The sequence below is a fragment of the Vicugna pacos genome, chromosome 18 (assembly GCF_048564905.1).
Source record: "Vicugna pacos chromosome 18, VicPac4, whole genome shotgun sequence".
Classification (NCBI taxonomy): domain Eukaryota; kingdom Metazoa; phylum Chordata; class Mammalia; order Artiodactyla; family Camelidae; genus Vicugna; species Vicugna pacos.
The window spans coordinates 33,117,552-33,144,163 of NC_133004.1; the positions used below are offsets into that span (position 1 = coordinate 33,117,552).

Below are 26,612 nucleotides of genomic sequence, written 5' to 3' on the forward strand. Positions count from 1 at the left end.
CTCAAAGAAACTAAGTTTTTATTGATGTCTCAGCTTCAGTGAAGTGGAACAGGGTTAGGGGGGTAGGGGCTGGAAGTGAAGCTCGGGCTCTTGAAGTGGACGGGGCGGGGCCAAGGCGGTGTCGGGGGCGGAGCCAGAGGCGGGGCTACAAACTCCGAGATTGGGAGAAATTGTCAGCCGGTGAATCCCTTGCAAGGAAGGGCTTTACAGTCCGGGGCTCCGGGATTAGGAGCCAGGCAGCCTGGGGCTCGGGGATCGGACAAGAGACGAACTGAAGGCGGAGGTGAGGTAAAGTAGGGCCCCGGCGGGGGCCTCAGAGAGCGTCCGACTGCTCGCCTTGAGCCTGGCTCTGCTGCATCTGGGCCTGCATCTTCTCCAGCATCTCCTGCATGCGGCGCAGCTGTACAGGGCAAGATTGCAGGCGGTGGGACCGGGCGAGGCCAGAGAGGGACTTCGAAGAGGGCTTGGGGCCCTAGTCGCGGGGGAAGCTAGGTGCTTGCTCACCTCTTCGTCTTTCTCGCGGATCAACTTCTCCGTCTCCGCCAGAGGCAGCATGGGCAGAGGGATCTCTGTGGCGCTCTGGCGGGAGAGCTTACTACGGGGTGTAGGGAAGGGGCAGGAATCAATCAAGGGCTAGAGGCGCGGTTGTGGGTCACGGCCGCGAGGCAGAGCCTAGGCTTTGGCTGGGGTCCAGAAGGTGGACACATGTCCTTCGGGTTAGGGCCTTAAAGCCGTAAGCAAAGTGGGTGAGAAAAGATTCTAGGAGAGAGGTCTGGAAAGTGAAGGCTGGTGAGGGAGGGGCCTTGCAAGCACCTAGGAGTCAGCTCCGGCTCTCACCTCCGGCTGGCTCGATCACGCGCCCCGGGCCGGGCCAGGCTCTGTAGGCAGCGGGCACGGTAGCCCTCATAGAGCAGATCGTGCGTCACCTCCTTCAGGTCCTGCAGGTGTGTCTGTACCAGCATCCGTCGCAGGTTAAGGAAATCGCAGTGATGGGGGTTCTCCACTGGGGGGCGGACCGGCGAGCGTCAGGGAGCTTGTGGTCCAGCCCCATCAGCTGGGTCGGGTCGCCCCAAAGCCCTGCCACCGCTGTAGCGGAGGGTCCGCAGTTTGCTGCCCAAGGACCCCTCTTTCGGCTCCTAGGACCCCCGGGACCAGAGCTCGCCCCATCTTCACATGTTGGATGTGGCTGACTTGGAGGCGGCCTGGGCTGCTTGCTGGCCTCAGAACACATGTCCCGGCTTACTCACCCTCCACGGTGCCCCAGGAGTAGCGTCGTCCCCTCACCGGTCGGGTCCCGCCATCCCTCACTACTTCACATGAACCGACGACTGCGAAAGGAATGCTTTCCTAGAGGGCAGTAGTCAGGGAATCATCCTTGGCCCCACTTTGGGCAGAAACTTCTTTCTCACCTCCTACTTCCACATCTGCCTCCCCTGCTTCTCTGCCCCTTCCTCCTTTGCCTCTGCACCTTCATCTCTGCATCCTGCCTCTTGAAGTCTTCATCTTCATCAGAGTCACAATCAGGGAACTGGTAGATGTTGATCTCCTCCTCCTTCAACTGGTCCCGGATCTTAAAAAAGACAGATGCAGAGATAGTGAGAAACACAGAGGCTGTGAGCCACAGAAATTACATGACCACAGAGAGTGAGATATAGATACAGATAGGGGGTGGTAGAGACAGAGGAAGACATGAAAGACACAGATGGTGAGATGGATATACAGGATGACTAAAAAACAAAATCTGAAGACAATGAAAGGCAGAGACCTAGATGATGCAAAACTGAGACAAACAGTTACCCTAACAGGGAAGACAGATGCCTGGGAAGTTTCTAAGATGTGCAGACACCAAAAGACCAGGAGAGAAAAACATAAGCAGACACATGGGAGAGGGCTCTGAAGACACTGGGGCTAGGAAGGTGGTCAGCACTCCGGGGCAGAGAGATAAAAGGGGGTCATCATGTCTGTGTCCCTGCTCTCATACAGGCCTTAGCCAAGCATCCAGTCTAGGGATTCTGTTCTGAGCCTCCAGAGACATGGCTCCCTTAGGCAGCTTACGACCCACCTTTCTCAGAAACCTCCCACAATCTAGCCTGACACATTAAGCTCCAAAAAGGCTATCCCAAGATCAAAGAAGTCAAAAGCTGAGTATGGGTTTGATCATGACTTCTGGCTTCATGTGGGGCCAAAGGTCAGAGGCCACCACACACACCTTCTGCTTGAGGGCCTGTGTTTCCTTAGGCATCAGGGCATCTGCTTTGCCAATGACCGGGATGATGTTGACTTTCTCGTGCACCGCCCGGAGGAAGGCCACATCTAGAGGCCGGAGCCTGCACCCAGGGATTGGTCCCATCTCAGTCTCAGGTACAGAGATCCCCCCTCATCCCTTCCAAATGCCCCAACCCCCAGGGTGCCCTCCAGACCCCCGGCCAAAGGGTGAGATGAAATAGAGGCAGCAGTGGACACGGGTATCCTGAATGTTCTTCCGGTTCAGGCCACTCTCATCCCGAAGATACTGCTCAAATTGCTCCTCAATGAAGCGCACCACGGGCAGCCAGCTGGGGCATGGAGAGAGAGCAGGCAGTTGGAGATCAGGGACCACAGGCAGGGAAGCGGGCAGGGGAGCCAGGACTGTGGGGGTGGGAAGTAGTTTCTTTGGCTCCAACCAAAGACATCAGAGGAAACTGGCAGGTGAGATGTCGGAAAGCAATGGGTACTTTGGGCCACAAGGCCACCAGAAATGGGCCCCACCTTTGGGATCAGGGTTGGGGCAGCCAGGGTAGACCAGCCCTGTATCTAACCCCTCAGTCCCCACAGAATAGCCACATTGGGAAGCTGAGCCTCATACCCTCCCCTACTCCTTACCAGTCTGAACAATCCACTGAGTCCCCAAAGCCAGGTGTGTCCACCAAGGTCAGCTTCACTTTAATACCTCCCTCCTCGATTTCCACACCCCGACGCTCAATGGTCAGGGTTTGTGTCAAGCGGGCTATGAGGATGGGGAGACATCAGGGAGCTAGGTAGGGGTCTGAGGCAGGACTGATTTCCTTAGGCTCTCAGTTGCCCCCACATATTTTTCAGTGGAGGAGACTGGGTCTCAGAGAAAATCAGAGAGCTGCCTGAGTCCCCCAGAACATCACGGGAGACCCAGATGGGAAGGAAGAGAGTGCAGCCTCGGGACACAGGAGGGATCAGAGTGCCTGGACAGCATGGGGTGGGGCGGTCTTACCACTGGCCTCTGGTACTTGCCGATCCTCATAGAGGTTGGTGAGAAACAGGCTGTTGATGAGGGTGGATTTTCCCAGGCCTGACTCTCCTGAGGACAGGACAGAACCAACTGATCAGGTGAGAGGACAGCCAAGGTCTCTTGAGGACCCCTTGCCAGGCCCCTCTTCCAGACCCCCAGACCTGCCACCATGAGTGTGAAGTCAAACCCCTTCTTGACGGACTTGCGGTGCAGCTGACTGGGGAGGGCGGCGAAACCCACATACTCCTTGTCCTGTTGGGGGGGCGTGATATGAGGCTGCTGAGGGCTGAAGGCAGGGCCCCCAGTGCAACCTGATCTTGGGGTTAGGAGAAGTCAGCCTACTGTGGGTTGACCTGGGTGGGCCTGGCTTCCTTGGGGGGTTGGGCGCTGGAAGCATAGATGCCTGGATTCCTGGGCATAAAGACTCACCATGGCCCCGATAGCTGTCGCTGCACCTGCTGTCTCTCTCCACTTCCTCTGGTGGGCAGGAAGCTGAGAGCAGCAAACAAGGGGGCGGGCAATGTAGGAAGCTGAGATGCTCGAACCAGCCCAGAGAGGTGGGAAGAGCCAAGACTAAGAATACCTGGGGTCCTCACTTCCTGGATCCCTTTGCCTATCACCCCTTTAGAAAGCTTCAACCCCTCTGTTCTCTGTATTCCTTTGTTCCAAGCCCGATTGTAGCCCCATCACCCTGTTGGGGGGGAGGGTATTGGCAGAGAGGAAGGAAGCGGGTTGGTCTCTCTAGCAAGTGAGATGAAGGCTTTGACAGGGATGGTTTAAAAAAAAAAAAGTTTCAATGTCTGAGTAGACCAAAAGCCATAACAAGATTGGAGTGTGGGTGGGAGGGGCCATCAATTTTCCTCACCAGCTCATGCATTGGATTCTTTAAAGGACTTCAGGTCTTTGGATACCACCACCAGAGAGAACTTTCTTCAGGATCCTGGCCAAGGTACTCCCCTGCTCGAAACCCTTCAGAGGCTTCCCGGTGACCTCTGAATCAAGTCTGAGTTCTGATCTGGCAGCCTTCCCCATCTGACCTCATAACCCCATCCTGCACTCACACTTAGTGAGTGCCACATCCTTGGCTCTGCTCACACTGAGCTTTTCCTTCTTCTGCACCAGGTGAATTCCTCTTCATCCTTCAAAGATTTTTTTTTTTTGCATTTATTTATTTATTTATTTATTTATTTATTTATTTATTTATTATTTATATTGAGGTATAGTCAGTTTACACTGTAGTGTCAATTTCTGGTGTACAGCACAATATCCTTCAAGGATTTGATTCAAAGGGCTCTTCTTCCTCTTCTATGAAATCTTACCCACCTACCCGAGGCAGAGTCATTTTTCCATCCTCTGGACCCCTGGCACCTTTCACAGGCCCTTCCAATGCCCACGTTTGCTTACCAGACTGTGGCTGTCTCTTCTACTCCCAGCTGAGCTTTCTGAGGGCAGTGACCATGTCTTCCTAATTTCTGTATCCCCAGTGTCTTGGACAGCACCTGACACAAAGAAGGTGCCAGTAAATAATGTACTAGATGAATGAATGCATGGAAAAATGAGTGAGTGAAGTTAGTCAGGGACAAAGCTGGGAGGCTGCAGAACACATAAAAGAAGGTTTGCTTTGGAGTCAGAAAGAATTTTTTAAACCACAGCTCTACTGCTTAGTATGTGACCCCGGGCCAGTCATTTGACCTCTCTGAACTCCATTTTCTTCATAGTAAGATGAAATGCACACATTTCTACTCACTCATCAGGACTCAGAGTGGTTTTGGATGATGTGTGCTTTGGAGTCAATCAGATACATATACACTGTACCCTGTATACATACCTAAGCTTTAGCATTTATTAACTGAGTGACATCTCTGAGCCTTTAAAGATAGTCTTCTTACTATGGTCTTGCTTGATCTGGATCCCGCCTACTGCTCCAACCCCATTTCCTTTCTCCACTCCTCCTGGTTCTATTTATTATTTCCCTTTTGGCCCATTATTGACTGAATTGTGCTCCCTGCCTTGAATTCATGTGTTGGAGCCCTAACCCCCCATTATATTTGGAGATCGGACCTTTAAGAGGTAATTAAGGTTAAATGAGGTCATAAGGGTGGGGCCCTGATCCGATAGGTCTGGTGTCCTTATAAGAAGAGACATCGGCAATCTGTCTCTGTACATGTGAGCACACAGTGAGAAGGCAGCAGTCTGCACCCCAAGGAAAGAGGCCTCACCAGAAATGAACCCTGCTGGCATTTTGATCTTGGACTTCCAGTCTCCAGAACTATGAGAAAATAAATACCTGTTGTTTAAGACTAGTCTGTGGTATTCTGTTATGGCAGCCTGAGGCGACTAACACAGGCTCATGGCTCACTCCTTTCCCCTCCTCACTTCAAGGCAACCACGCTAATGTGCTTAATGTGTAATTTTTTTATTTGCATATATTTTGAAAAATGTACAGTATACAGTACATGTTTACACAAATGGTAATATATATAGAGATGAATATATATTTCTGTTAACTTTTCATTCAGCACTATTTTTAAAGACCCATCCATGTTGCCATCCATTTACCTTATCTTTACTTCAACCTCATTTCTAGTACTGCCACCTTCATGTAACCCTGGGAAAATCACCTCTCTGGGCCTTACTTTCCTCATCTATCAAATGGAATTGGAAGTTCCTCCCATACTGAATTCACAAAATCTGTGCAAGTTTCATATGATAATACACATACAGTGATTAAGAGTTCTGTGATCCTATTAACTGTGTGAATTTGGGCATCTTACTTTAACCTCTTATGACTTAGTTTCTTTATCTGTTAAATGGTAGCATTAATAATTTTACCTCACAGGGTCATGATGAGGATTATATGCCTGACACACATTCCTTCATACCTGGCGTAGGAGATGAGCTCACATAGACTGCTAGTTATTGCTATAACATGAGCTGAGGGGTGTGACTGTGCCACTGGCTCCAACTCAGTGACTGCTCTTCTGGATTAGCTGCTGAGAATCCAGACACAATGAATCAGTCACAGTTGCTGCCCTCTAGGAAGACAGAGACAGCCACAAGTAAATGTGACACACAGTGCTGGTGCTAAAAATACAGTGTAATGAGATAAACAGAGTTCTTTGAAAGGCCAAGGGAGGGATAATTATACCCTTCCCCACTGCACCACAACCCTTCCTCTTGCATTTCTCATCAGGCTGAGCAGCCCTACCGACTTAGTTAAAACTCTGAACACCCCCCTCCCTTGCTCTCCTCAAGTATATCCAGTTTCCAGTTCCTTCCTATTAATGAGAAAAATTGGTCCCTTCCTCTCTACACTCTTCACCCTTTTGCCCTTGCACTGAGTTCAGGCTCTAATCAGCTCTTCCCTAAATTATTTAACAACCTTTAAGAAAATAACATGTACACACCTGTCAGAATGGCTATCATCAAAAAGACCACAAATAACAAATGTTGGCGAGGATGTGGCAAAAAGGGAACCTTTGTACATTGTTGATGGGAATGCAAATTGCTGCAGCCACTGTGGAAAACAGTACGGAGGTTCTGCAAAGAACTAAAAACAGAACTACCATATAACCCAGCAATTCCAGTCTTGGGTATATACTGGAAGAAAATGAAAACACTAATTTGAAAAGATGCATGCACCCCAATATTCATGCAGCAGTATTTACAATAGCCAAGACATGGAAGCAACTTAAGTGTCCATCAACAGATGAATGTCCAAAGGAGATGTGATATATATATATCACATTATATATTATATAATACATATAATTATATATAATGGAATACTACTTAGCCATAAAAAGAATGAAATTTTCCCATTTGCAACAACATGGATTGACCTGGGAGGGTATTATGCTTAGCGAAATAAGTCAGAGAGAGAAAGACAAACATTGTATATTACCACTTATGTGTGGAATCTAAAAAATAAAACTAGTGAATATAACAAAAAAGAAACAGACTCACAGATACAGAGAACAAACTAGTGGTTACCAGTGGGTGAGGGAAGGGGGAGGTGTAAAACGGGTAGGGGATTAGGAGATACAAACTACCAGGTATAAAATAAATAAGCTGCAAGGATATATTTACACCACAGGAAATATAGCCAATATTTTATAACTATAAATGGAGCATAATTTTAAAACTTGTGAATCACTATTTGTATACCTGAAACTTACATAATATTGTAAATCAATTACATCTCAATAAAAAATGAAAAAAACAGGCATATCATTTATTTACTGTATAACCAACACATAGTCTCATAGAAAAATTAGCAAATGCAAGTGGTTAGAAAAACTTACCTCTCATATTAGTACCATGATATAACCTCATTCTGATTTTGTATTCTTCTAAATTTTCTCATATGCCTATACATATGAATAAATATAGTCACAAAACTAGGATCATACTGGAACTTTAGAAACCTGTTTTTATTCTGTACACCTTTCTATGATCATGAATACACATCTGCATTAACATTTTTAGAGCTGCTTAGTATTTGGGTTGATGCCAGTTCTTCCCTGTGATAAACAGTGCTGAGCTGGGATGAATACGTCTGTGGTGCTATCATTATGCACTTGTCCAACCATTTCCTTGGGCCTCATCTCTATACAGGGAATTACTGAATCAAAGGAAGTCACATATTTAAAGTATATGTGCATATTAACAAATACCCTGCAGAATGGGTTCTCGGCTGGTCTTTGTGTTAAGTGCAGAGATGACATGAATTAGTAGTAGTAACACAGTATTCCATTTACATGCTTATTAACCCCAACAAATTATGCCCAATTATTCATGTGATAAGGTTTGGGACCTGTTTAGAGAAAGGAAGATTCTTGAGTTTCCAATGGGACAGCGTACGGTGGACAGCAGTTTTCCCATTTAATAATCATCTGGATTAGTTATTTTTCATCTCACCATCATATCTTCATAGCTACCTATGCCCTACCAGGCAGTCCTGGGGGGGCTTCTATATGTTTAGAACTGAGTTCAGGTTCAGACCTAGTAACTCCAGGATTCATCTCAAGAGCTAGCTCTACAAGTGAGTATGGCATGTGGGCTGGCCAGTCTTTGGGGGGTTTCCTCCAAGAGGGACTGGCTCTTTGCCATTTGGTGCCCTCTTACCTCTGTTTCCCAGCACTTGTGCCTGGTACACACTGGACCCATCAGGAAATGTCTGTGGAACAAATGATTAACTTACCATCCTATCTTTAGCTTCCACTACTTTGCTATTATGTAAACTCATGACACATTAAAACAGACCTATTCTGTTTTCCTCTTTGAGGATAGGTCATAACCATCTTTGGATTCCAAGCTTCCAGCACACAGCAGGTTTTCCTTGAGTGCATGGGCCACTGTTTATTTCATTCCCTGTCTAGAGTTCTTCATTCAAGGCCCACTTCAGCCAGACTTTGCTGAAATCTTAGCTGTTCTGAAACAACCAGCTCAAAAATGCCACCTTCTTCCTTGCTTACTTCAGCCCAAAGAGTAATTTCTGCTATTTTTTACTAAGTGCTTTACACATATTATCCTCAACCATTCAAATTGGGTATTATCATTTCAGGAAACAGAAGTAACTTCCCTAAGGTTAAACAGTAGCAAATGACAAGGGCAGGAATCAAACTCTGCATGAATGACCTTAAAAAGTGTCCACAGCCACTAAACTCTCCAGGTCTCTCTCTTTCTGCACTACATTCTTATCAAATCTTTCTTCATTATGTCAGTATAGAATCTGTCACATCATCTGCCCACCTCCTACCCGGCCGAGAGCTCCCTGAGGGGTTTCTTTGTATTTCTAGGTCTTAGACAGTGTCTAAATTATTGGTTGGTGATTCATAAGTATGTGTTGATTCATTTGTGGTCCCTGTTTATCAGTGTCTAACATTCATGCATACCAGGTACCTAGAACCATGTAGACTCATTCCCACAAATTAGGCTTCTTCCTGCTCTCCCACACTATCTTGAATCAGTACATGTAACTCTCTAATGCCCCAACAATTCTTATTTGTCATGATTTGTATACTAGCCCTTTAAACTGGTAGCATCCCAAGGACAACTCTTACATGTGTTTCACCTCTGTATCAAATTCTTGGCATAACACTGAGGCGCTAATAAATGTGAATTAATACACAAATCTTGGTTACACTTCTCCATCATTAGATGGGCTTCAGACACTTCCAGGCACCCCACCTGCTCCCCAAAGGCAAGCTTGCCCAGAGTACAGATACTGGGGAATCATGCCCCTGGGACCACTACAACACAGCCCTAGCCAGGGGCCCACCAAGCTGGGAAACAGGGTTTCATGTTTTAGTCTCTTCCTGGGCTTTGCCTTTGTAGGGCTGTCGACCTGTCCCTAGTCTCCTCAGGGCTTCTTTCTTTGTGTCTGTCTCTTTGTCTCTGCCTGTTTGGTCTTTGTTCCACTGCCTCTGGGCCTGTTTCTCTCCAGGTTCCCTGCCTTTTCTTGCAGTTCCTCCGACTCTGTTTCAGTCACTTTATATCTCTTATCTGTTTCTGCATCTCTTTGTTTCTGGCAGCCAATCTTCTCCTCCTGTATTTTTGATCGGCTGCAGTCTCTCCGTCTCTCCGCTTTTGCAGCCTCTCTCACTCTGGGCTCTTAAAATACGACTTTGTGAGTCTCGGGGCCCAGGTCTAATTCCATCAGGCTGCCTCTCCACAGCACTCTGGTGTCTGCCACTAGCTTCTGTTCCTGCCTTGGTCTCCCCCAGCTTAGCCCCCACCCGCAGCTCCCGGCCTCTCCGACCAGCCCCGCTTTGTTTCCTGTGTCTCGGCGCCCCGCCCCCGCCCCGTCAGGGGTCTCCGCCGCCCTCTGCCGCCCTTTGTCTGCCTTGGTCTTTCCCCCACCCCTTTCTCTGGGTCCGTCTTTGGATCTCTTTGTCTCTCCGGGCTGGGGTGGCTGGCGCTGTCGGCCAGCTCCGGGGGTCGGCGCGGGTGGCCCGACACAGCGACAATTAGGAAGCTCTTCGGCCCTCCTCGCTCAGCTCCAACCCAGGAGGCACACGGTTAAAACCACCGAGTTCGGGCATCTGTCCTCGGCTCAGAGTAACCCTCTCCGCGGCACGCAGCGCCCGCCGGCCACCGAGCTCCGGAGGACACAGGCGGCCGCCACAGGAGTGCAGCTCCTCCAAGGTCCTAGAGCGGCTCGGTGCCGCCCGGCGCTTCCGCTTCCCGTCCCCGCCCCCGGCGGCAGCCCCCAGGACGCCTGGGTCCGAGCCCCCTCCTCGTTTGGCGCCGAGCCCGCATCCCCGAGCCGCCGGCGGCTCGGACACCGGTGCCCCCCCGAAGAGCTCCGGAGGGCGCCGGGGTGGCGGCGGCGACGGCGGTTGAAGGGGAAGGAGGAGGCTGAGTGCCGGAAGGAGCAGCAGGTGCAGGGGAGGCGGGCGGCGCGGGCGGCGGTCACCGGGAGCCGCGCCCCGCACCTCGGGTCTGGACGCTGCCCGGTGCCCGCACCGGCCGGCAGAGGGCAGCGGCAGGGCGCAGCCGTCCGCACATGGCTGTGTGACCGTAGAATTGTGTCTGTCCCCTTGCTCAGAGCGGCGTACCGGCGATGGAGCGCGCGGTGGGGTCCTGGGGCCCGGATCTCCGTGGCCCAGAGGACAGGGAGCAGCTGAGAGGCGCCCGCACAGGTGAGGGACGAGGCGGCGCGCCGCCATGGGCAGGTAATGGCGGGGTGGGGATTCCGGAGCTGGGCTCTACCTGGCCCAGACCCAGAAAAATCGGACATGAACTGTGCTACCGGGGAGAGAGGGGGAAGGGAGCAAAAGCCCAAGGAAGGAGCCAATGTTTCTGAGCACCTACTACGCATCAGGTCACGAGGGGCATCATTTCAAGGACTTCCCCTTCCCGACAGGCATCACCATCCTCACTGCCTCTATCCTACTTCAGGCCTCATTCTGTCTAATCCTGGCAATTGCAGCAACCTCCCCTCAGCCCTTTTCTCTCTGTGTAGTCACACTGATCTAAGTCCAGATCTAATCCTGTCTCCCTTCACAAAAACCTTCCCTTGCTCCCTCTGCCTACTAATTAAAAACCTTAGCCTAGTGTTCAATTCAGAGGATACATGCTTAATCTAATTCCAGCATCCCTTTCCAGCTTTATCTTCCATTCCTTTCCATGGTTTACTCTTTTCTATGCTGTGAAAGCCCAGCCCTATTTCCTCTCTGCTGTGACAGCACAGTTATTCTAAGCCTGCAATCATAATTATTTGTGTTTTATCTCCTACCAACCCGAAGCATCTTGAGAAACAGGTGTGTGTCTGGGTCCTCTCAGGTACACACAAGATGATTGAGAAATAAATTACAGGATGCGCTAATATAAAAAAGATATAATAGAATTAGCGAGTACTGGTTTTCCAAATAGAGACAATATAATGTAGGGCTTAACACAGTCTTGGGAATCAGACATACCCGAGTTAGAAACCTGGTTTTACTACTTTCTAACTTTAATAGCCTTGAGCTAGTGACTTAAATTCTCCAAGTCTCCCCATGTCTATAAAATGGGGATAGTAACAGTATTATCTCATAGGATTGTTCTCAAGGATTCAATAATGTTTAATTAAGTTATTGGCACATACGAAGGGCAATGGTAAAAAGAAGTTACTGTTATTGAGAGGCACAGACAATATGTGCTTCAGAAATTCAGAGGAGCAAGAGCAAGAGAGATCCTTGTGACCACAGACTGTCAAGGACACCTTCTTGGGGAGGCTGCAGTGGAAGATAGGGCCTGAGCCAAAGGGCAGATCTGCAACTCCCTTTTCTTTCCCCAGGTCTAGGGAGTGAGAATGCAGAAATTTCTCAGCCAGATGAGTATGATCATGCCCCACAGGAGGATGACCTGGGGTTCAAGGAAGAGGAAGATTTGGCCCCAGGTCATGAAGTAGGAAATGCCTCTCTCAAACCCGAAGGCATCCAGACCTGGGATGACTTGTGGGTCCAGAGAGAGGGACCTGGAAAACCTCAGGCTCGGGACAGAGGCCCCCGGCTCCTCGGAGAACCACGCTGGGGCCAGGTTAGTGATCGGGCTGCTGTGTGTGGTGAGTGTGGCAAGAGTTTTCGGCAGATGTCAGATCTGGTGAAACACCAGCGGACCCACACAGGGGAGAAGCCCTACAAGTGCGGGGTCTGTGGCAAGGGCTTTGGGGATAGCTCTGCCCGGATCAAACACCAGCGAACTCATAGCGGTGAAAAGCCCTACAGAGCCCGACCACCAGCCCAGGGTCCCCCAAAGATTCCTCGGTCCAGGATCCCTGCTGGTGAGCGCCCCACTATCTGCGGGGAATGTGGCAAGAGCTTCCGGCAGAGTTCTGACCTGGTGAAACACCAGCGGACACACACGGGTGAGAAGCCATACAAGTGTGGCATCTGTGGCAAGGGCTTTGGCGACAGTTCTGCCCGCATAAAGCATCAGCGGACACACCGAGGGGAGCAGCCCCCTCGGCCTGTGGTGTCCCGACGGCAGCCATCCCGAGCGGCCATGGCAGCTGCACAGGGACCTAAGGCCCAGGACAAGCCATATATCTGCACTGATTGTGGAAAAAGATTTGTGCTCAGTTGCAGCCTCCTGAGCCACCAGCGCAGTCACCTAGGGCCCAAACCTTTTGGCTGCGACGTGTGTGGAAAGGAATTTGCCCGGGGCTCAGATCTGGTGAAGCACCTGCGGGTGCACACAGGAGAGAAGCCCTACCTCTGCCCTGAGTGTGGCAAGGGCTTTGCTGACAGCTCTGCCCGGGTCAAGCACCTCCGTACCCACAGTGGTGAGAGGCCTCACGCCTGTCCGGAATGTGACCGCACCTTCAGCCTCAGCTCCACCCTTCTCCGCCACCGCCTCACTCACATGGAGCCCCAGGACTTCAGCTTCCCGGGCTACCCTCTGGCCCCCCTGATCCCCAGCCCACCCCCCAGCTCAAGCCCACCTCCACCTCCCCTCGGCACCAGCCCCCCGCTGACGCCTCGAAGTCCTTCACACTCAGGTGATGGCCCTTTTGGCCTGCCTGGCTTGGAGCCAGAGCCTGGGGGCCCACAGGCTGGGGAGCCACCCCCACCACTGGCGGGTGACAAGCCCCACAAGTGCCCTGAGTGTGGCAAGGGCTTCCGCCGAAGCTCGGACCTGGTGAAACACCATCGCGTACACACGGGGGAAAAACCCTACCTCTGCCCTGAATGCGGCAAGGGTTTTGCCGACAGCTCGGCCCGAGTCAAGCACCTCCGCACCCACCGTGGTGAACGGGCTCGGCCACCACCACCATCCACTCTCCTGAGGCCACATAACCCCCCTGGCCCAGCACTCACAACCCCTCGATCCCGAGTCCGGGCCCAGCCCTCCGGACCCAGCCAGCCCCATGTATGTGGCTTCTGTGGGAAGGAGTTTCCCCGGAGCTCAGATCTGGTTAAACATAGGCGAACACACACTGGGGAGAAGCCATACAAGTGTGCAGAATGTGGCAAGGGTTTTGGTGACAGTTCTGCCCGTATTAAGCACCAGCGTGGGCACCTGGTCCTGAGGCCCTTTGGGACAGGGGATGGTCGGGCAAGGCCCCTGAAAGAGGAGCCACCAACGGGACTAGAATGATGGGGTCTAGGGAGGGTGGAGGCCCAGGAGACCAAAAGGAGGGTATCTGCTCCTTAAGCAGAGAAGAAAGGGCCTGGGAGGTGGTGGGAGGGAGAAGGAGGGGAAGAAACGGGAGAAAGGAGTGAATAGATAGAGACAGAGATTGGAGACAATGACCTTGAAGCTCAGGAAATTGTCCTGGCTGGGCTGTCAGGACCTTGCCAGTGTGATATATGCCCCCAGCTTTTAGAACACTGCCTACTATACAGAAGACACTCAATAAGTTTATTTGTTGAATGAATAAACTGGCCTTAGCCTGAGGGCCATTAACTCCTTAAAGAATTCCTGCTGCCTCTTAACCTATTAATTGATTCCTCCCAACCTTGCCCCTGGAAGACCAGCACCCTGAACCAGGATTTGTTAGACCTGTTGAGCTGCAACAATGAGACTTACGACGTTTGTGGTGACAGAGCGAGGCAGGGCCATCTTGAGCTCTGAAGCAGGCAGTACCCAGCCTCAGGCCACTAGACGCAGTCTTAGGCAGGAAGGGCCACTTGGACAGGCACCAGACCTATCTGCCCTGGAGAAGCCCAACCCATCCTGACATCTGGACACTGGCAGAATAGAGCAGAGACAGCAGAAGGACATCCACTCTGGATGCTAAGCCCAGGTCCTCCTGGCAGGCATCAGCAGAGACACACTGGCTTGGAGAGCAGTACTTGAGTGAGGAGAGGCCAGGGAAGCACCAAGACCCTACAGTCACATCTCTGTGTCTCCTTGCCAATAAACTGCTTTTTGTCTGAGGTTTGGACTCGTGTGTGCATGGTGAGGGGTGAAAAATGTACCCAAGGGTCACCACAGGCAAAACCTACAAGCCATGTGTAAACTTGACCTCTGAGCCCGTCAAATAAAGAAGCTGGCTCCTCATAGCTGCTTTCTAGCTCTGATAACTGGTTAAAAAACGGCAACCAGGTCTGTCAGCTGATGCCCTAGACCTGAATTCTGCCTGCCCACAGGCGCCACCTACACCACAGCATCAGGCGCGACCCTTAAAAGGAAAAACACACAACGGAACGGGGTAAGAGGGGAGGCAGAGAGAGTGTGTGTGTCGGGGGGGCGGGGATTCCTTGAGCGCTGTTGCTACGGCGACAGGTGGGGGGAAATTGTGGCGGGCCTGCCTGATGCTCTGCCTTCTGGGAACCTCGCCTCCCTGCGACCCTTTTTTATTTCTCAAGAAGCAGGTCATTTGGCTACAGAGCCCAAAAGGAGGGCAAAGGGGAAGGCCTCTTTATCCCCTGGAAAAGGCAACGTATTTCCCAGCCACCCATGCGTCATTAGGTGCAGGACTCCAATTCCTAGCTTTTTCCGAGGAGGGCGCCAATAGGGAGGAAGAAGGAACTGACCTGATTGGCCAGGGACAAAAAAAAAAAAAAAAGACTAGGGCGGTTCACCCACCTAAGAAATGAAGTCCAAAACTGCCCTGCAACTTCGCCGCCTGGGCGTCTCAGCTAATTTGCGTGCAGGAATGAGCCTGGGTAGAATCTCTCGCGAGATCTTAACCATCGCCCGGGCTTCCCTAGAAACCAATGAAAGCTTGCTGCTGCACGGCTCCTCCCTGTCTTTCCACCGCTGCCAAGTTGTCACAAACGCTCCGTAACCCAAGAATTTTGAGTTCTGTTCTGGGGTTCTTCGCGGCTTCCGTCCTTCAGTGAACACACACCCATAGATCTGAATGGAGGCCTCTTGGGGCTTTAGGGAGATACTGCTGGTTTCTGTGTCTCCCCTCCCTACCAGGTTGGCCTCCAAGCTAGTCTGCAATGAACTCTGTAAAATTGTATCTGACCATGTCACTCCCCTAATTAAAAACCCTGCTGTATCTCTGCATGTCCTCTAATAAAACTTACCTCCTAAGTTGGCATTCAAGGCCTTCCACTATGTGATTTCAGCCCTGGGCTTCTTAAATGTTCTGTTTACTTAACTTGGAATGCTGCCGACCCCGCCCTTGTTAACCTAACCAAACACTTCAAGCATTATTTCCTCCCGGAAGCCTTCCCTAAACCTCCCCACTGGGCCCCTTCATCTGAGCACTTAACATACCGAGAGCGTCTTTCGGATAAATAGAGACTCAACAGCATTACTTACTGTGTGCTGGGTAGTGAGCATAGAAGGATGAGTAAGACAAAGTTTCTGCCATCAGTTTCCAAGCAGAAGATAGGCAATGAACAACTATTTTCAAGTGTAAAGACTATGCAGAAAGCATGCATGCATGCAGGAGAGAATCATCTGACCCTACATGGTCCAGTGCCTCTCCAAAGAAGTGGTAATTATGACATAAAGACTAATTTGGAATAAGCTAAGAAAGGAGGAGGTGGGAGATGGGATGGGGGGGTGGCATGTTCTAGGCAGAATAAAGAGTGTGCACCAAGTCCTTGGGGAGTCAAGAACTTAAGTAAACTTCTAGTGAGGCTGAAGACACACAATGAAATGCAGAGTAAAGAGTAAGATAAAGACTTTCCCAAATTCAACTTTCTACTTCCTAGTCCTAAAATGGGCCTGGCACACAATAGGCCTCACTAAATACTTTTTGTTTCCTTGGATGTGCTCTTCACAAGAGTTCACGGTTCTACAACCTGCTCTTTGTCCATCTGGAAGACTCCTACTTATCTTTGAAGGTCCTTTACATTTATCTCTTCGGCAAGGCCTGCACCCAATATCTACTCCCTTCCACCCCGCTATTCTCCTGCCACAACACCTACTGTTTCCTTTTCATATGGATGTGACATACAAATATATATAAATTTTTTTTAATCACAATCTTCTTTACTAGACTGTGCGATTCTCAAAAACAGGAACTAGTTCTGATTTCAGAGAGATACTCGTACCTATTCCTCCTGCAAGCATCTGTTCCAAAGTCCTCCCACAGTAGGAGGACCTTCCAGTAGGGACTTTCACTGCTCCCAGCTGAGTCTCCTCACTGAGTCTCTGAATCAGGGGAAGCAGGCCTTGCCTTTTGCTATGGTTCCAGCCACAACCTGGCATCTGCCTGCCTCTCCTCCAATTCCCACACTACATTTCCCCTCGATAACTCACTTGGCTCCAGCCACACATCTTTCTGTTCTCAAACATGCCAAGCTTAATCTCACCTAAAAGTCTCTGTAGTTCTGTCTAGAACATTCTTCCTCCATATTTTCAAATGGCTAACACTTTCTCATCACTCAAGTTTCATGTCACTTATTATTTCCTAAGAGATGCTGTCCCTGCCCACATTAAAGAAGCCCCCAACCACAGCCATTCCCTATTGCATCATCTGGCCCTATTTCTTTCTTACACCTATTATTATCTGAAATTATCTTGTTTATCTGTTGACATTTTTTACACCCTGAGAAATGCCATAATAGCCAAGATTTTTGTCTGTTTTGTTCACTGCATCTTCAATATTTAGAATGGTACCAGGCACATAGTTGGGCTCAATAAATACCTGATGAAGAATGAACCCAATCAAAGTGATTTTGGGGATCTTGAGTGTATCACACTCACTTACCCCATTCCCAGCTCTGCGGAAGAGCAGAACTTTGACCAGATATAATCTCAACATCCAAATCGTGCCCTGGGCTCTGCAGACTGAGGCTCAGGCTTGGGTCTTGGCTCCGCTACCAATTTGCTCATGTAACCTCATTTCTGAGAGATAATTTGGTGCAAGAGCATGAGCTTTGGAATTTGCTACATACAAGCTATGTGACTTTGAGTAAATTACTTAAGTTCTCTAAGCTTTTAGTTCCCTTATTTGTCAAAGAAAGATAGTATTATTGATCCCCACAGGGCTGTTGTAAAGAGACAATTAAGGATTGTAAGCACTTACTGAGTATTCTTTTTTCTTTCATCACGTCGGAATCTTAGTTGCCCCATTCATAAAATGGGAGACTTAGGTATCTTTTTCAAGAGAAGTGAGAAAATACAGAACTTTATATGAAATATCCCAATTTTTCAATGTTGAAATCAAAATTTGTAAAAAAAAAAAACCTTTTTTTTTTCTTCTTTAAGTTAGTTTTTATAAGTAAAAATACCCTGAGGGCCAAACAAGATACTTCCGTGGACTGGATTTGGTCCGTGGGTTATAATTTTATACCTACACTTACTGTGTAGTTTAGGCAAATCGATTTACTCCCCTGAACGTCAATCAGTTCATCTGTGAAATACGTTCACATTTATGCGGATCAAGAGATCAGGTGTGTAAAACGCTTAGCATAACGCTTAGCATTGGAGGCTATACACAATACATGTCAGCGGCAGCCTGGATGGCTGTTGATATGGTAAGTAGGTATTCAAAGAGCAAGGTATCCCAGAGACCAGGAGACCGGGAAGACGACGCCGGGAAAGGAGAAAAGACGTGAGAAGAGGCAAAAAGAGCGAAGGGAAGAGGTGAGGAGGCAACAGGGTCCGCCCTCCAGGCGGGGCGCCAGCGAGAGGCCCAGGCTGGGGCGTGAGCGCACGTGGCCTATTTCGGGCGGAGCGGACACGCTTGGCCGCAGCGGAGACCTTCGAGCCGTCCACAGGAGACGAGACCTGACGGTAGGTCACAACCGGGCGATGAGAACCTTGAACGCCCACTGGGGCAGCCCAGGGCCCTCGGGAGTCGGGGAACAGCGGAAGCCTCTGGGTCTGGTCTCGCCACACTCCCGGGCCGGTTTGGGCCGGACGCCTGGGTCCTCTAGGACCCTCCCCTCGGGGGCGGGGTTAGGTGTTCGGACCAATGACCGATCGTCACCGAGGCCCCGCCCTGCCCCGCCCCCAGACTCGCGGCCTCGGAGAGTGCCCAACCGCCCGGCGCCCTGGCCTGGGGCAGCGCGAGCGCGGAACCTGCGGCTGGTGAGTGCGCACTCCACCAGGGTCTCCGCCCCGATCCCGCCTCCAGCCCGTGCCCTGGAGCTCCGGGCCGCCCGACCAGGCTCCGGGGAGTGACTCAGCGCGGGGAGGGTGGCGACTCATTGGGGCTGGAGATTCGAACTGTTTCAGGGCCTTGAATGCCGGGATGAGTGGGGTGAACGAGTGACTTCCAAGCTGGTCCCGGGGCAAGGATGGGGCCTAGGGCCGGGCTGGGATAGTGGTAAGAGGATCAGACCCAGAGACCTGGTCTAGTTGGGAGAAGGAGAAGCCACGGCTTCACCGCCTTGTGTGGGCCAGGGCCATGGTGGGGGGCGGGTCTTCTGACCCGGCTCCTTGCCCCAGGACACCAAGATGCCGGGCGAACAGCAGACAGAGGAGGAGGAGGAGGAAGAGATGCAAGAGGAGATGGTGCTGCTGGTGAAGGGTGAGGAGGATGAGGGTGAGGAGAAGTATGAAGTAGTGAAACTCAAGATCCCTATGGACAACAAGGAGGTACGTGTCCCACATCCTGGGGTCCCATTGCCCCTAACCTCGTGCAGGTCCAGCCTCTCCCTCAGAAGCCATGGATGTCCCTACTTTCCCCTGACTCTCAGACCTAGACTCTCAGGGTTGGCCACCCATCCTTCTGTCCCACTGCCTATGCTGCCATCATACAGATGTCACGCCTACTGTGCCAGGCTCTGTGCTGGGTGCTGGAGAGTAAACGCTATCCTCAGTTCCCCATGGAGCTTGATGTCTAATGGGGTTAGACTAACAAATAATCACACAGCTTTCAATCCTGTGTGATGGGTGCAGGGGGGTGTGGAGACCCAGAGATGGCAGACTTAGGGCTTACTGCAGACTTAGGGCTGTGAGGGAGGTCAGAAGAGGTAACAGCAACAGTTAACAACTGACTCTTGGTAGTATTTACTTACGCGTGAGACACTATTCTAAGCAGTATTTGTTCCACTTTACAGGTAAGGAAACTGAGGCCCAGTAAACTGGACAGTTTGGTGACTGGCCCAAAGGTCTCAAAGTTAGTGAAGGGATGGCTTATTTGAGACCAGGGATAGTCTGAGCGCTGAAGGGGGTGGCTATTCCAGATAGAAGGAATGGCCCTTCCTGTGGCTCAGAGGAGTGAGTGGGGCACTGGGAGAAATGGGGGCAGGTGGTTCAGTCTGCTGTGGCATGAATGAGAGTAGGGTGGTTGGCAGGCCAGGTAGGGCATTTCGGTTTTATCCCGAGGGTGCTGAAGGTTTTGAGAGGAGTTTTAAGGAGATCAAAATATAAGTTAGATTTCCCCATTCGAGACCTAAGTGCCACTGGGTATATTTTCTACTTCCCCGAACCCTACAGGACTCCTACTCCCAGTCGCAGCAGCCCTGAGGCCACCTGGAGGGCTCCTCCTGGGCCAGGTTTCTGGGCTCAGACTCCCTGATTTCTTCCTGCACAGGGGCCAGTTCCCAGGAAAAGAAAATTCTGCTGCCCCCTAGTGAGTGTGGTGGGCCCTAGGGGGAGGGGGCTGGCTGCCGTGGCCTCCTATTTCAGTCAAAATAACTACTTAGTTCTGTTTCTCTCAGGCCTCTTTGGCCCATCATCCTAGCTCAGCCTGCCTCTTCTGGCCCTGTGGATCCCCTGATCTCCAGTTCTGGTCTGTAAGTTAAGAACTCAGACCTCAGAGCTTAGGGTGGACTTTCAACTCCATCAGTTACCAGCTGTGTGAACTTAGGCAAGCTTAACCTCTTTGTGCCTCAGTTTTCTTGTTTGTAAAAGGGAACTCATAACTGCATCTACTTTTTGGGGCTGGGAGGATTAAAAGAGTTAGTACATGTAAAGAGTTAGAACTGTGTCTGACATATAATAAACACTAAATAAGTATTTGCTGCTATTATTATGCATTCTATTCTAAAACTTAGGACCTTGGGCTGGGTCATCCTTCTGAAGATTTTTGAACTCATTTTATCAAAGCCTTTCTAGGCTGAATCCTGGGGCTGGGAGTGAACAGGGAAACCAACATGGAGGCCTAGACAGAAGATTGAGGGCAAATAACCCAAGGCAGTGGGAATGACTTTGACATGGTCCTTGAAAACTTAGTGGGAATTGGGCAAATGGGGAAGGAGGAAGGGCATTCCAGGATGAGGAAACAGCAAAAGCAAATGCTCAGAGAAGATAAGGCCAGAGAAGTAGGCAGGGCCAGAGAGTAAAAGGATTGAAAGACAGCAAAGGAATTTGGACAGTCTGTTAGGTTACGCGGTGCCATCAGAAGTCTCAAATCAGAGAGACATGATCAGATTTTCTATTTAGGAGACTCATTTGCTGCTATGGGGAGACCAGGGGTAAAGCTGTAGCCTGCTCTAAGGTAGTGGCAGCAGGCTAGAGAAGATGGAAAGAAGGGGATTAATGGGAGCCATGATTGGACTGGCTGGAGCTAGTGAGCATGGCTAGTCATGAAAGGGCTGTAGGGCTAGACTCTAAATGGTATCACATAGCTGTTAAAATCATTGGTTCAAATCCTAACCGGCTTTGCCTTGACCTGCTTTCTTATCTATAAAATGAGATAATGAAAGTAAGATCCTTGAAATCCAGTCTAAGCATCACGTGGGTGACTGGATTTGGAGGAGGGGGCTGGGAGTGGGAGTTACACACACACATCCCCTGAAGATGTGCCCACAGGGTAGCTCAACAACTTGCTGTGTGGTCTCCCTGAGTCTTAGTTTCTATGAAATAGTGATCTCGAAAGCTCCTAGTGTTGGCATTCTGTGGCTCTTAGCTGTCACCCAGTCCCATGGCTGCTCATATCCAGAACAGGGCCTTAATTATGCTGTACCCAGGGGTCAGAGTATTCGCTCACTGCCTATCAAAATCCCAGCTATCTTTAATGAATAGATTTTCTCAGAGGGCTCTATGTACATCCAGTTCTGTCTCTCCCTGCTTAAAACTGAACCCTTGAGTGGTTTTCTGTTTCCCTCAGCTCCCACGCCTGGCATTCAAAGCTCTTCACCATCTGACCTCATGTCCTGGCTTCATCTCTCATCACTCAGCACCCATCCCATGCCCCCAGCTTCAAACACACCTGACCTTTCTCACCTCTAAGACTGCCCACAGGGTCTTTCAGCCTTCTCAGCCTAATACCCTCTTCGAGTTCCCACCTGCTTTCTCCAGGAGTAGCTTGTCTCTCTTCTAGATGAGGTTATTCATTTTTAGCATGCATACGTATCACCCAGGGATCTTGTTAAAATGAAGACTGTGATTCAGTAGGTCTGGGGTGGAACTTGAGATTCCGCATTTTTAACAAGTTCCCTGTGATGCTGATGCTGCTGGTCAGTGGACCACACTTCCTGTAGCAATGAGCAGAGGAGGAGATCGTATTTTATATTTTGTACCCAAGAGAAGGGAGATTCTGGCAGCTATAAGAGTCCAGGGGAGGGAGACAAGCTGTGTAGGTGACCTCAAACTTGTCAGTGAGCTAGAACTGCATCATGGCTGAGAGAAGAGGTGTTTTGGACAATGAGAGAATTTCCGTTCAAACCCTGGCTGTGCTGACTGATTAACTGTAGGGCCTTGGTAGTCACTTACTTCTAAGTCTTATATCCTTATTTTAAAATGAAGTTAATGATACCTAACCCAAAGAGTTGTGAGAATTTAAAAAAAGGACATAGGTGAAAAGCACTTAGCATCATTCCTGGCACACAGTGTGCAATAAATGGGAGTGTTATTATTATTAGAAAAGTAATGGCTGAGGAGGAAACTGCGATGTTTGCCCTGGTTTAAAAAAAAAAAACTAAAGCAGAAAGACAAAACCACTAACTTTAAATACCTGGATTATCATATTACTGTACTGCATTGTATCCCCATGGTACCCTCTTGTTACAGTGCAAATACCCTTTATTCTCATTTTCAAATCTAACAGCAGTAGAATTTAAGTCTGGTATTTGCTGAGCTTCAGTCACATAATATGGCTCACCTGTTGTGCTCTTTCATTCAGTGCTCTTCTTCAGATAGATTCACATTGTTTTGTTAAATAAATTTACCTTCATCTGAATAACAATATTGATGAAATTGTTGGTTTTGTGATCCATTGTTTTCCTAATACCTGTGAAAATAATGATTATAGTAAGATAAATGTTTGCCTACATAACCCTTAGAATCCTTTTGCATTCTGTTAAGTGCATACCTCAAGTCGGGAAATTTCTGTCTCACCTAGCCTAGCCTTCCTTGGTTCACTGAGGCAGGGGAAGGGAGGAACTTGCCTGGGGTCTTAATGAGCTAGACTCAGCCCCTCTTACCAAGATTCTTCCTTGCAGAAGGAAGTGGCGCCCTTCCTAGAGCTGGAGATACCAAGGGTACTTGTGTGAAGAATCTCTTTTTCCCCAAGTCAGTGAACACAGCATAAGGAAGTTCTCAGGCTGGTCAACTCAAAATAAACCCAATAGATGTCAAAACCAGGGCAAGACTGAAAGTGTGACCTTGAATTCAGACTGTGCCAACTCTGCTGTGGGGAGTTTCTCGATTTAAAGTATCAAGTTATATTTTAACCTTGAATCCCTCTTGGAGAGCGCCAGGCATCTGGAGTCCAGCCTTTGTCATATCTTGGCAAGCAAGTACCGGGAAGCAATGTAGCCGACTGCTAAGGGTGAGAATGTTAAAGTGGGTCCTGACTCCGACTGGCTAAGTGAATTTAATCTCTCTGAGCTCAGTTTTCTCAATTACCAAAAGATAACACCTGATTCAAAGGGGTGGCAGGAAGATTTAACACAATAATGTACATAAAATAGCATTGTCAAAGCTTTACAGTGTAATGCTGTTATCACCATTAGCATTATGTACACTGTGTAAATCAGAGTTCCCTTGACTGGTCACTCATTTTCCAAACTGCCTAGTTTTCAAATTTCTGAGTTGGTTACCAGAAAGCTGCTGTCTTTTTACAACGGATCTTGAAGGCCCATCCTTGCAACTTTAGAAAGAAAAGTTCTTACCATCCCTAGTTGTCCCTTACTCTGTCTTAACTTGTTCTCTTGTCTATAAGAGAACAGTGATAATTACTCGGTGGAGATGGAATATGAGGAGAAAGAAGCTAACACTGTCTTGTCCTTAATATGTGCCCAGTTTTTCACTTGGTCACTAGTCAATATATACCTGATTGCGATTGTTTGGCCCACGTTAGACTCAGCAACTCCAGGATGAGCCTTCTCTTTACTAAGAAGGAAGCAATGTGCCCTCAATATTCCTCTTCACTCTACTGTTAGTGCAAACTGTTTTCCCTTCATCTGCTTCTTACAAAGCATTTCTTCTTCTGATTTTATCTCTAGAGGGCCAGACCTTATGAAACTGGCACATTTTCATATTTTTCCATTTTATGCCTCAGATTAATATTTAGGTTTTACCCTTGCTGCCTGTTTCACAGCTTTAAAAAATGATAGGTGCTCGCTCTTGAGCCCGGACTTGATCCTGGCCTGGCTTTGAAGATACCATGCTCTCCTGGCTCTCTTACCTCACTGGCTGCTTCTGCTCAGTCTCCTTTACTGGCTGCTCCTCATCTTGCTGCCCCAAGTTCTCTCTGCCTATTCCCTGAGTAATCTCATCCAATCTCATGACTTTAAAAACCATCTACAGGCTGATGTCTTCCCAGTTAACATCTCCAGCCTGGGCCTCTCTCCTGAGCTCCAGATGTGGTGAGGAAAATTGGAGATAAGGTCAGAAACAGATCACAGGTACCAACCTGGTCCTCCCACCATCCTCATCTCTGTAGACAGCAACTCCACCTTTGCAGTTGCTAATAAGCTTAAAAAATTTGGAGTCATTTCAACCCCTTTTTCTTTACATTTCTTATCTGTTATCAAATTTGTGGCTTCAAACTGCAAAATATATCCAGAAGCAGACCACCTTCAGTTTCCACCTATGTCACCTGGGTCCGAGCCACTATCTTCTCTTGACTGCAGTATAGTAGCCTCCTCACTGGGTTCCTACCCTCTCCCGTCCTTCATTCTGTGGGACTTAAAAATATGAGTCTGATCTGTTTGTGTCCTTGCTCAAAACCATCTAACATCTCTTCTAATGGTTCCTCATCTCATTCACATTCAAGGCCCTATGCTAAAATATCCCCCCACCCCAGGACCACTCACCCTCCTGCATTCTGCCCTAGGCACTTCTTGTTATTCCTGGAACAGAAAAACTCCTGCCTCAGGGCCTTGCTGTTCCCGCAGTAGCTTGCTCTTTTACCTCCTTTAGGTCTTTGCTCTTGTGACATCAGTAAGGTTTCTTAACAACCCTACTTAAATTTGCAGCATCCTCCCAATACAAGCACTCCTATCCATTCTCACTGAAAGCTGGAATTTTTTTTTTTTATTTAATGCTGAATCCCCAATGTCTAGAACAGAGTCTGGCACATTGTACGCGCTCAATAAATACTGTATTAATAAAGAACAGCTAGAATGACACTAAGCATTGTGATGTGCGTTAATGGCTAATCTCACTTAACGCGCACAACCGTCCTAAGAGGCAGGCACCGTGGCATTTCCTACTTTACAAACGGGGACGGAGAGGTTGCAGCTTGCGGAGCCCCACGTTTCTGGCTCCCAGGCCTCTCGGTCAGGGCTGACCTGTCGCCCCTCTCCCCGCAGGTCCCGAGCGAGGCGCCAGCGCCGTCGGCCGACCCGGCGCGCCCACACGCGTGCCCGGACTGCGGCCGCGCCTTTGCGCGCCGCTCAACGCTGGCCAAGCACGCACGCACGCACACGGGCGAGCGGCCCTTCGCGTGCACCGAGTGCGGCCGGCGCTTCTCGCAGAAGTCGGCGCTGACCAAACACGGCCGCACGCACACAGGCGAGCGGCCCTACGAGTGCCCGGAGTGCGACAAGCGCTTCTCGGCCGCCTCGAACCTGCGGCAGCACCGGCGGCGCCACACTGGCGAGAAGCCGTACGCATGCGTGCACTGCGGCCGCCGTTTCGCGCAGAGCTCCAACTACGCACAGCACTTGCGCGTGCACACGGGCGAGAAGCCGTACGCGTGCCCGGACTGCGGACGCGCCTTCGGCGGCAGTTCGTGCCTGGCGCGCCACCGACGCACGCACACGGGCGAGCGGCCCTACGCATGCGCCGACTGCGGCACGCGCTTCGCGCAGAGCTCGGCGCTAGCCAAGCACCGGCGCGTGCACACAGGCGAGAAGCCGCACCGTTGCGCCGTGTGCGGCCGCCGCTTCGGCCACCGCTCCAACCTGGCGGAGCATGCGCGCACGCACACGGGCGAGCGCCCCTACCCGTGCGCCGAGTGCGGCCGCCGCTTCCGGCTCAGCTCGCACTTCATCCGCCACCGTCGCGCTCACATGCGGCGCCGTCTGTATATCTGCGCGGGCTGCGGCCGGGACTTCAAGCTACCCCCTGGCGCTACAGCCGCCACTGCCACTGAACGCTGCCCAGATTGTGAGGGCAACTGAGCCGCCGTTCTTGTCGCCGCGGGATCTGGTTGGGGAGGGACATACTGGGACCCAGGCCTGGGATGCGTTAGCGTGGACGACGACTCCTCACCCCACCACCCGGGACTGGGATCGGGTGGGATGGCAGTCTTGGCTGCCCTCGAACTGGGAGACAGGGAGAATCCCCCGCCGAGGTTCCTGGAAGCCGTGCCCACCTCCCCCTCATTACATCCCCTCCGTCCGTGTTAGTGAATAAAATATTATATCCTCACCCTACCTGTGCCTGTGAATGAGGTGAGTGGGGACAGGAGGAAAGTTGAAGGTTTCTTCAGGCTTAGGTGAACTGTCGTGGAGCCAACTAGGGCTATAAGCCCCAAAGCGTTTCTGGAACTGCGTTTCTGCGTGTGGTGGAGTCATCCTGCACTCGGCCCTTGGCTATGTCCTCAAAACCTCAGATCTGGAAGGGTCCATATGTTTAGCATATGCGTGATCAACAAGCACTGTATTCTGCAGAGCTTTGGCGAGCG

The 26,612-nt window shown here is 50.2% G+C and overlaps 3 protein-coding genes across 11 annotated transcripts; 2 read left to right on the plus strand and 1 right to left on the minus strand.

The window, feature by feature from the left end:
* On the minus strand, nucleotides 1-22,766 carry SEPTIN1 (septin 1). 6 transcript variants are annotated; one of them, XM_072942945.1, is made up of 17 exons: nucleotides 22,638-22,766; nucleotides 8,372-8,423; nucleotides 7,549-7,614; nucleotides 6,127-6,237; nucleotides 4,649-4,743; nucleotides 4,306-4,383; nucleotides 3,674-3,736; nucleotides 3,406-3,496; nucleotides 3,227-3,313; nucleotides 2,863-2,986; nucleotides 2,421-2,555; nucleotides 2,210-2,327; nucleotides 1,469-1,570; nucleotides 1,248-1,347; nucleotides 838-1,003; nucleotides 505-595; nucleotides 1-400 (listed from the first exon to the last, which is right to left on the minus strand). In XM_072942945.1, the coding sequence occupies exons 6-17, from the start codon at nucleotides 4,321-4,323 to the stop codon at nucleotides 314-316; spliced, it is 1,182 nt and encodes a 393-aa protein (XP_072799046.1). In that variant the 5' UTR covers nucleotides 4,324-4,383; nucleotides 4,649-4,743; nucleotides 6,127-6,237; nucleotides 7,549-7,614; nucleotides 8,372-8,423; nucleotides 22,638-22,766; the 3' UTR covers nucleotides 1-313. The 6 variants fall into 6 exon arrangements, with proteins under 6 accessions (XP_072799046.1, XP_072799044.1, XP_072799045.1 ...); XM_072942943.1 differs by lacking the exons at nucleotides 4,306-4,383; nucleotides 6,127-6,237; XM_072942944.1 differs by lacking the exons at nucleotides 4,306-4,383; nucleotides 6,127-6,237; nucleotides 22,638-22,766 and adding an exon at nucleotides 10,109-10,227.
* Nucleotides 10,321-14,614, plus strand: ZNF48 (zinc finger protein 48). Of its 2 annotated transcripts, none has more exons than XM_072942941.1 (3): nucleotides 10,321-10,393; nucleotides 10,797-10,890; nucleotides 12,030-14,614. In XM_072942941.1, the coding sequence occupies exons 2-3, from the start codon at nucleotides 10,812-10,814 to the stop codon at nucleotides 13,829-13,831; spliced, it is 1,881 nt and encodes a 626-aa protein (XP_072799042.1). In that variant the 5' UTR covers nucleotides 10,321-10,393; nucleotides 10,797-10,811; the 3' UTR covers nucleotides 13,832-14,614. The 2 variants fall into 2 exon arrangements, with proteins under 2 accessions (XP_072799042.1, XP_031543294.2); XM_031687434.2 differs by lacking the exon at nucleotides 10,321-10,393 and adding an exon at nucleotides 10,419-10,629.
* Nucleotides 18,262-26,361, plus strand: ZNF771 (zinc finger protein 771). 3 transcript variants are annotated; one of them, XM_072942948.1, is made up of 4 exons: nucleotides 18,319-18,379; nucleotides 18,603-18,676; nucleotides 19,037-19,186; nucleotides 25,294-26,361. In XM_072942948.1, the coding sequence occupies exons 3-4, from the start codon at nucleotides 19,046-19,048 to the stop codon at nucleotides 26,104-26,106; spliced, it is 954 nt and encodes a 317-aa protein (XP_072799049.1). In that variant the 5' UTR covers nucleotides 18,319-18,379; nucleotides 18,603-18,676; nucleotides 19,037-19,045; the 3' UTR covers nucleotides 26,107-26,361. The 3 variants fall into 3 exon arrangements, with proteins under 3 accessions (XP_031543292.1, XP_072799049.1, XP_031543293.1); XM_031687432.2 differs by lacking the exon at nucleotides 18,603-18,676 and having other exon boundaries at nucleotides 18,262-18,379; XM_031687433.2 differs by lacking the exons at nucleotides 18,319-18,379; nucleotides 18,603-18,676 and adding an exon at nucleotides 18,701-18,914.
* Nucleotides 26,362-26,612: the final 251 nt, after the last annotated feature.

Coding starts and splice junctions, on each gene's coding strand:
- ZNF771 (XM_031687432.2), top strand. CDS start 19,046: ATGCCGGGCGAACAGCAGACAGAGGAGGAGGAGGAGGAAGAGATGCAA. Junction 19,187..25,293: donor TCCCTATGGACAACAAGGAG/GTACGTGTCCCA, acceptor CTCTCCCCGCAG/GTCCCGAGCGAGGCGCCAGC.
- SEPTIN1 (XM_072942943.1), bottom strand. CDS start 7,579: ATGAGGTTATATCATGGTACTAATATGAGAG. Junction 1,348..1,468: donor GGCAGGATGCAGAGATGAAG/GTGCAGAGGCAA, acceptor ACTGCCCTCTAG/GAAAGCATTCCTTTCGCAGT. Junction 1,004..1,247: donor CTCCTGGGGCACCGTGGAGG/GTGAGTAAGCCG, acceptor TCCGCCCCCCAG/TGGAGAACCCCCATCACTGC.
- ZNF48 (XM_072942941.1), top strand. CDS start 10,812: ATGGAGCGCGCGGTGGGGTCCTGGGGCCCGGATCTCCGTGGCCCAGAG. Junction 10,891..12,029: donor GCTGAGAGGCGCCCGCACAG/GTGAGGGACGAG, acceptor TTCTTTCCCCAG/GTCTAGGGAGTGAGAATGCA.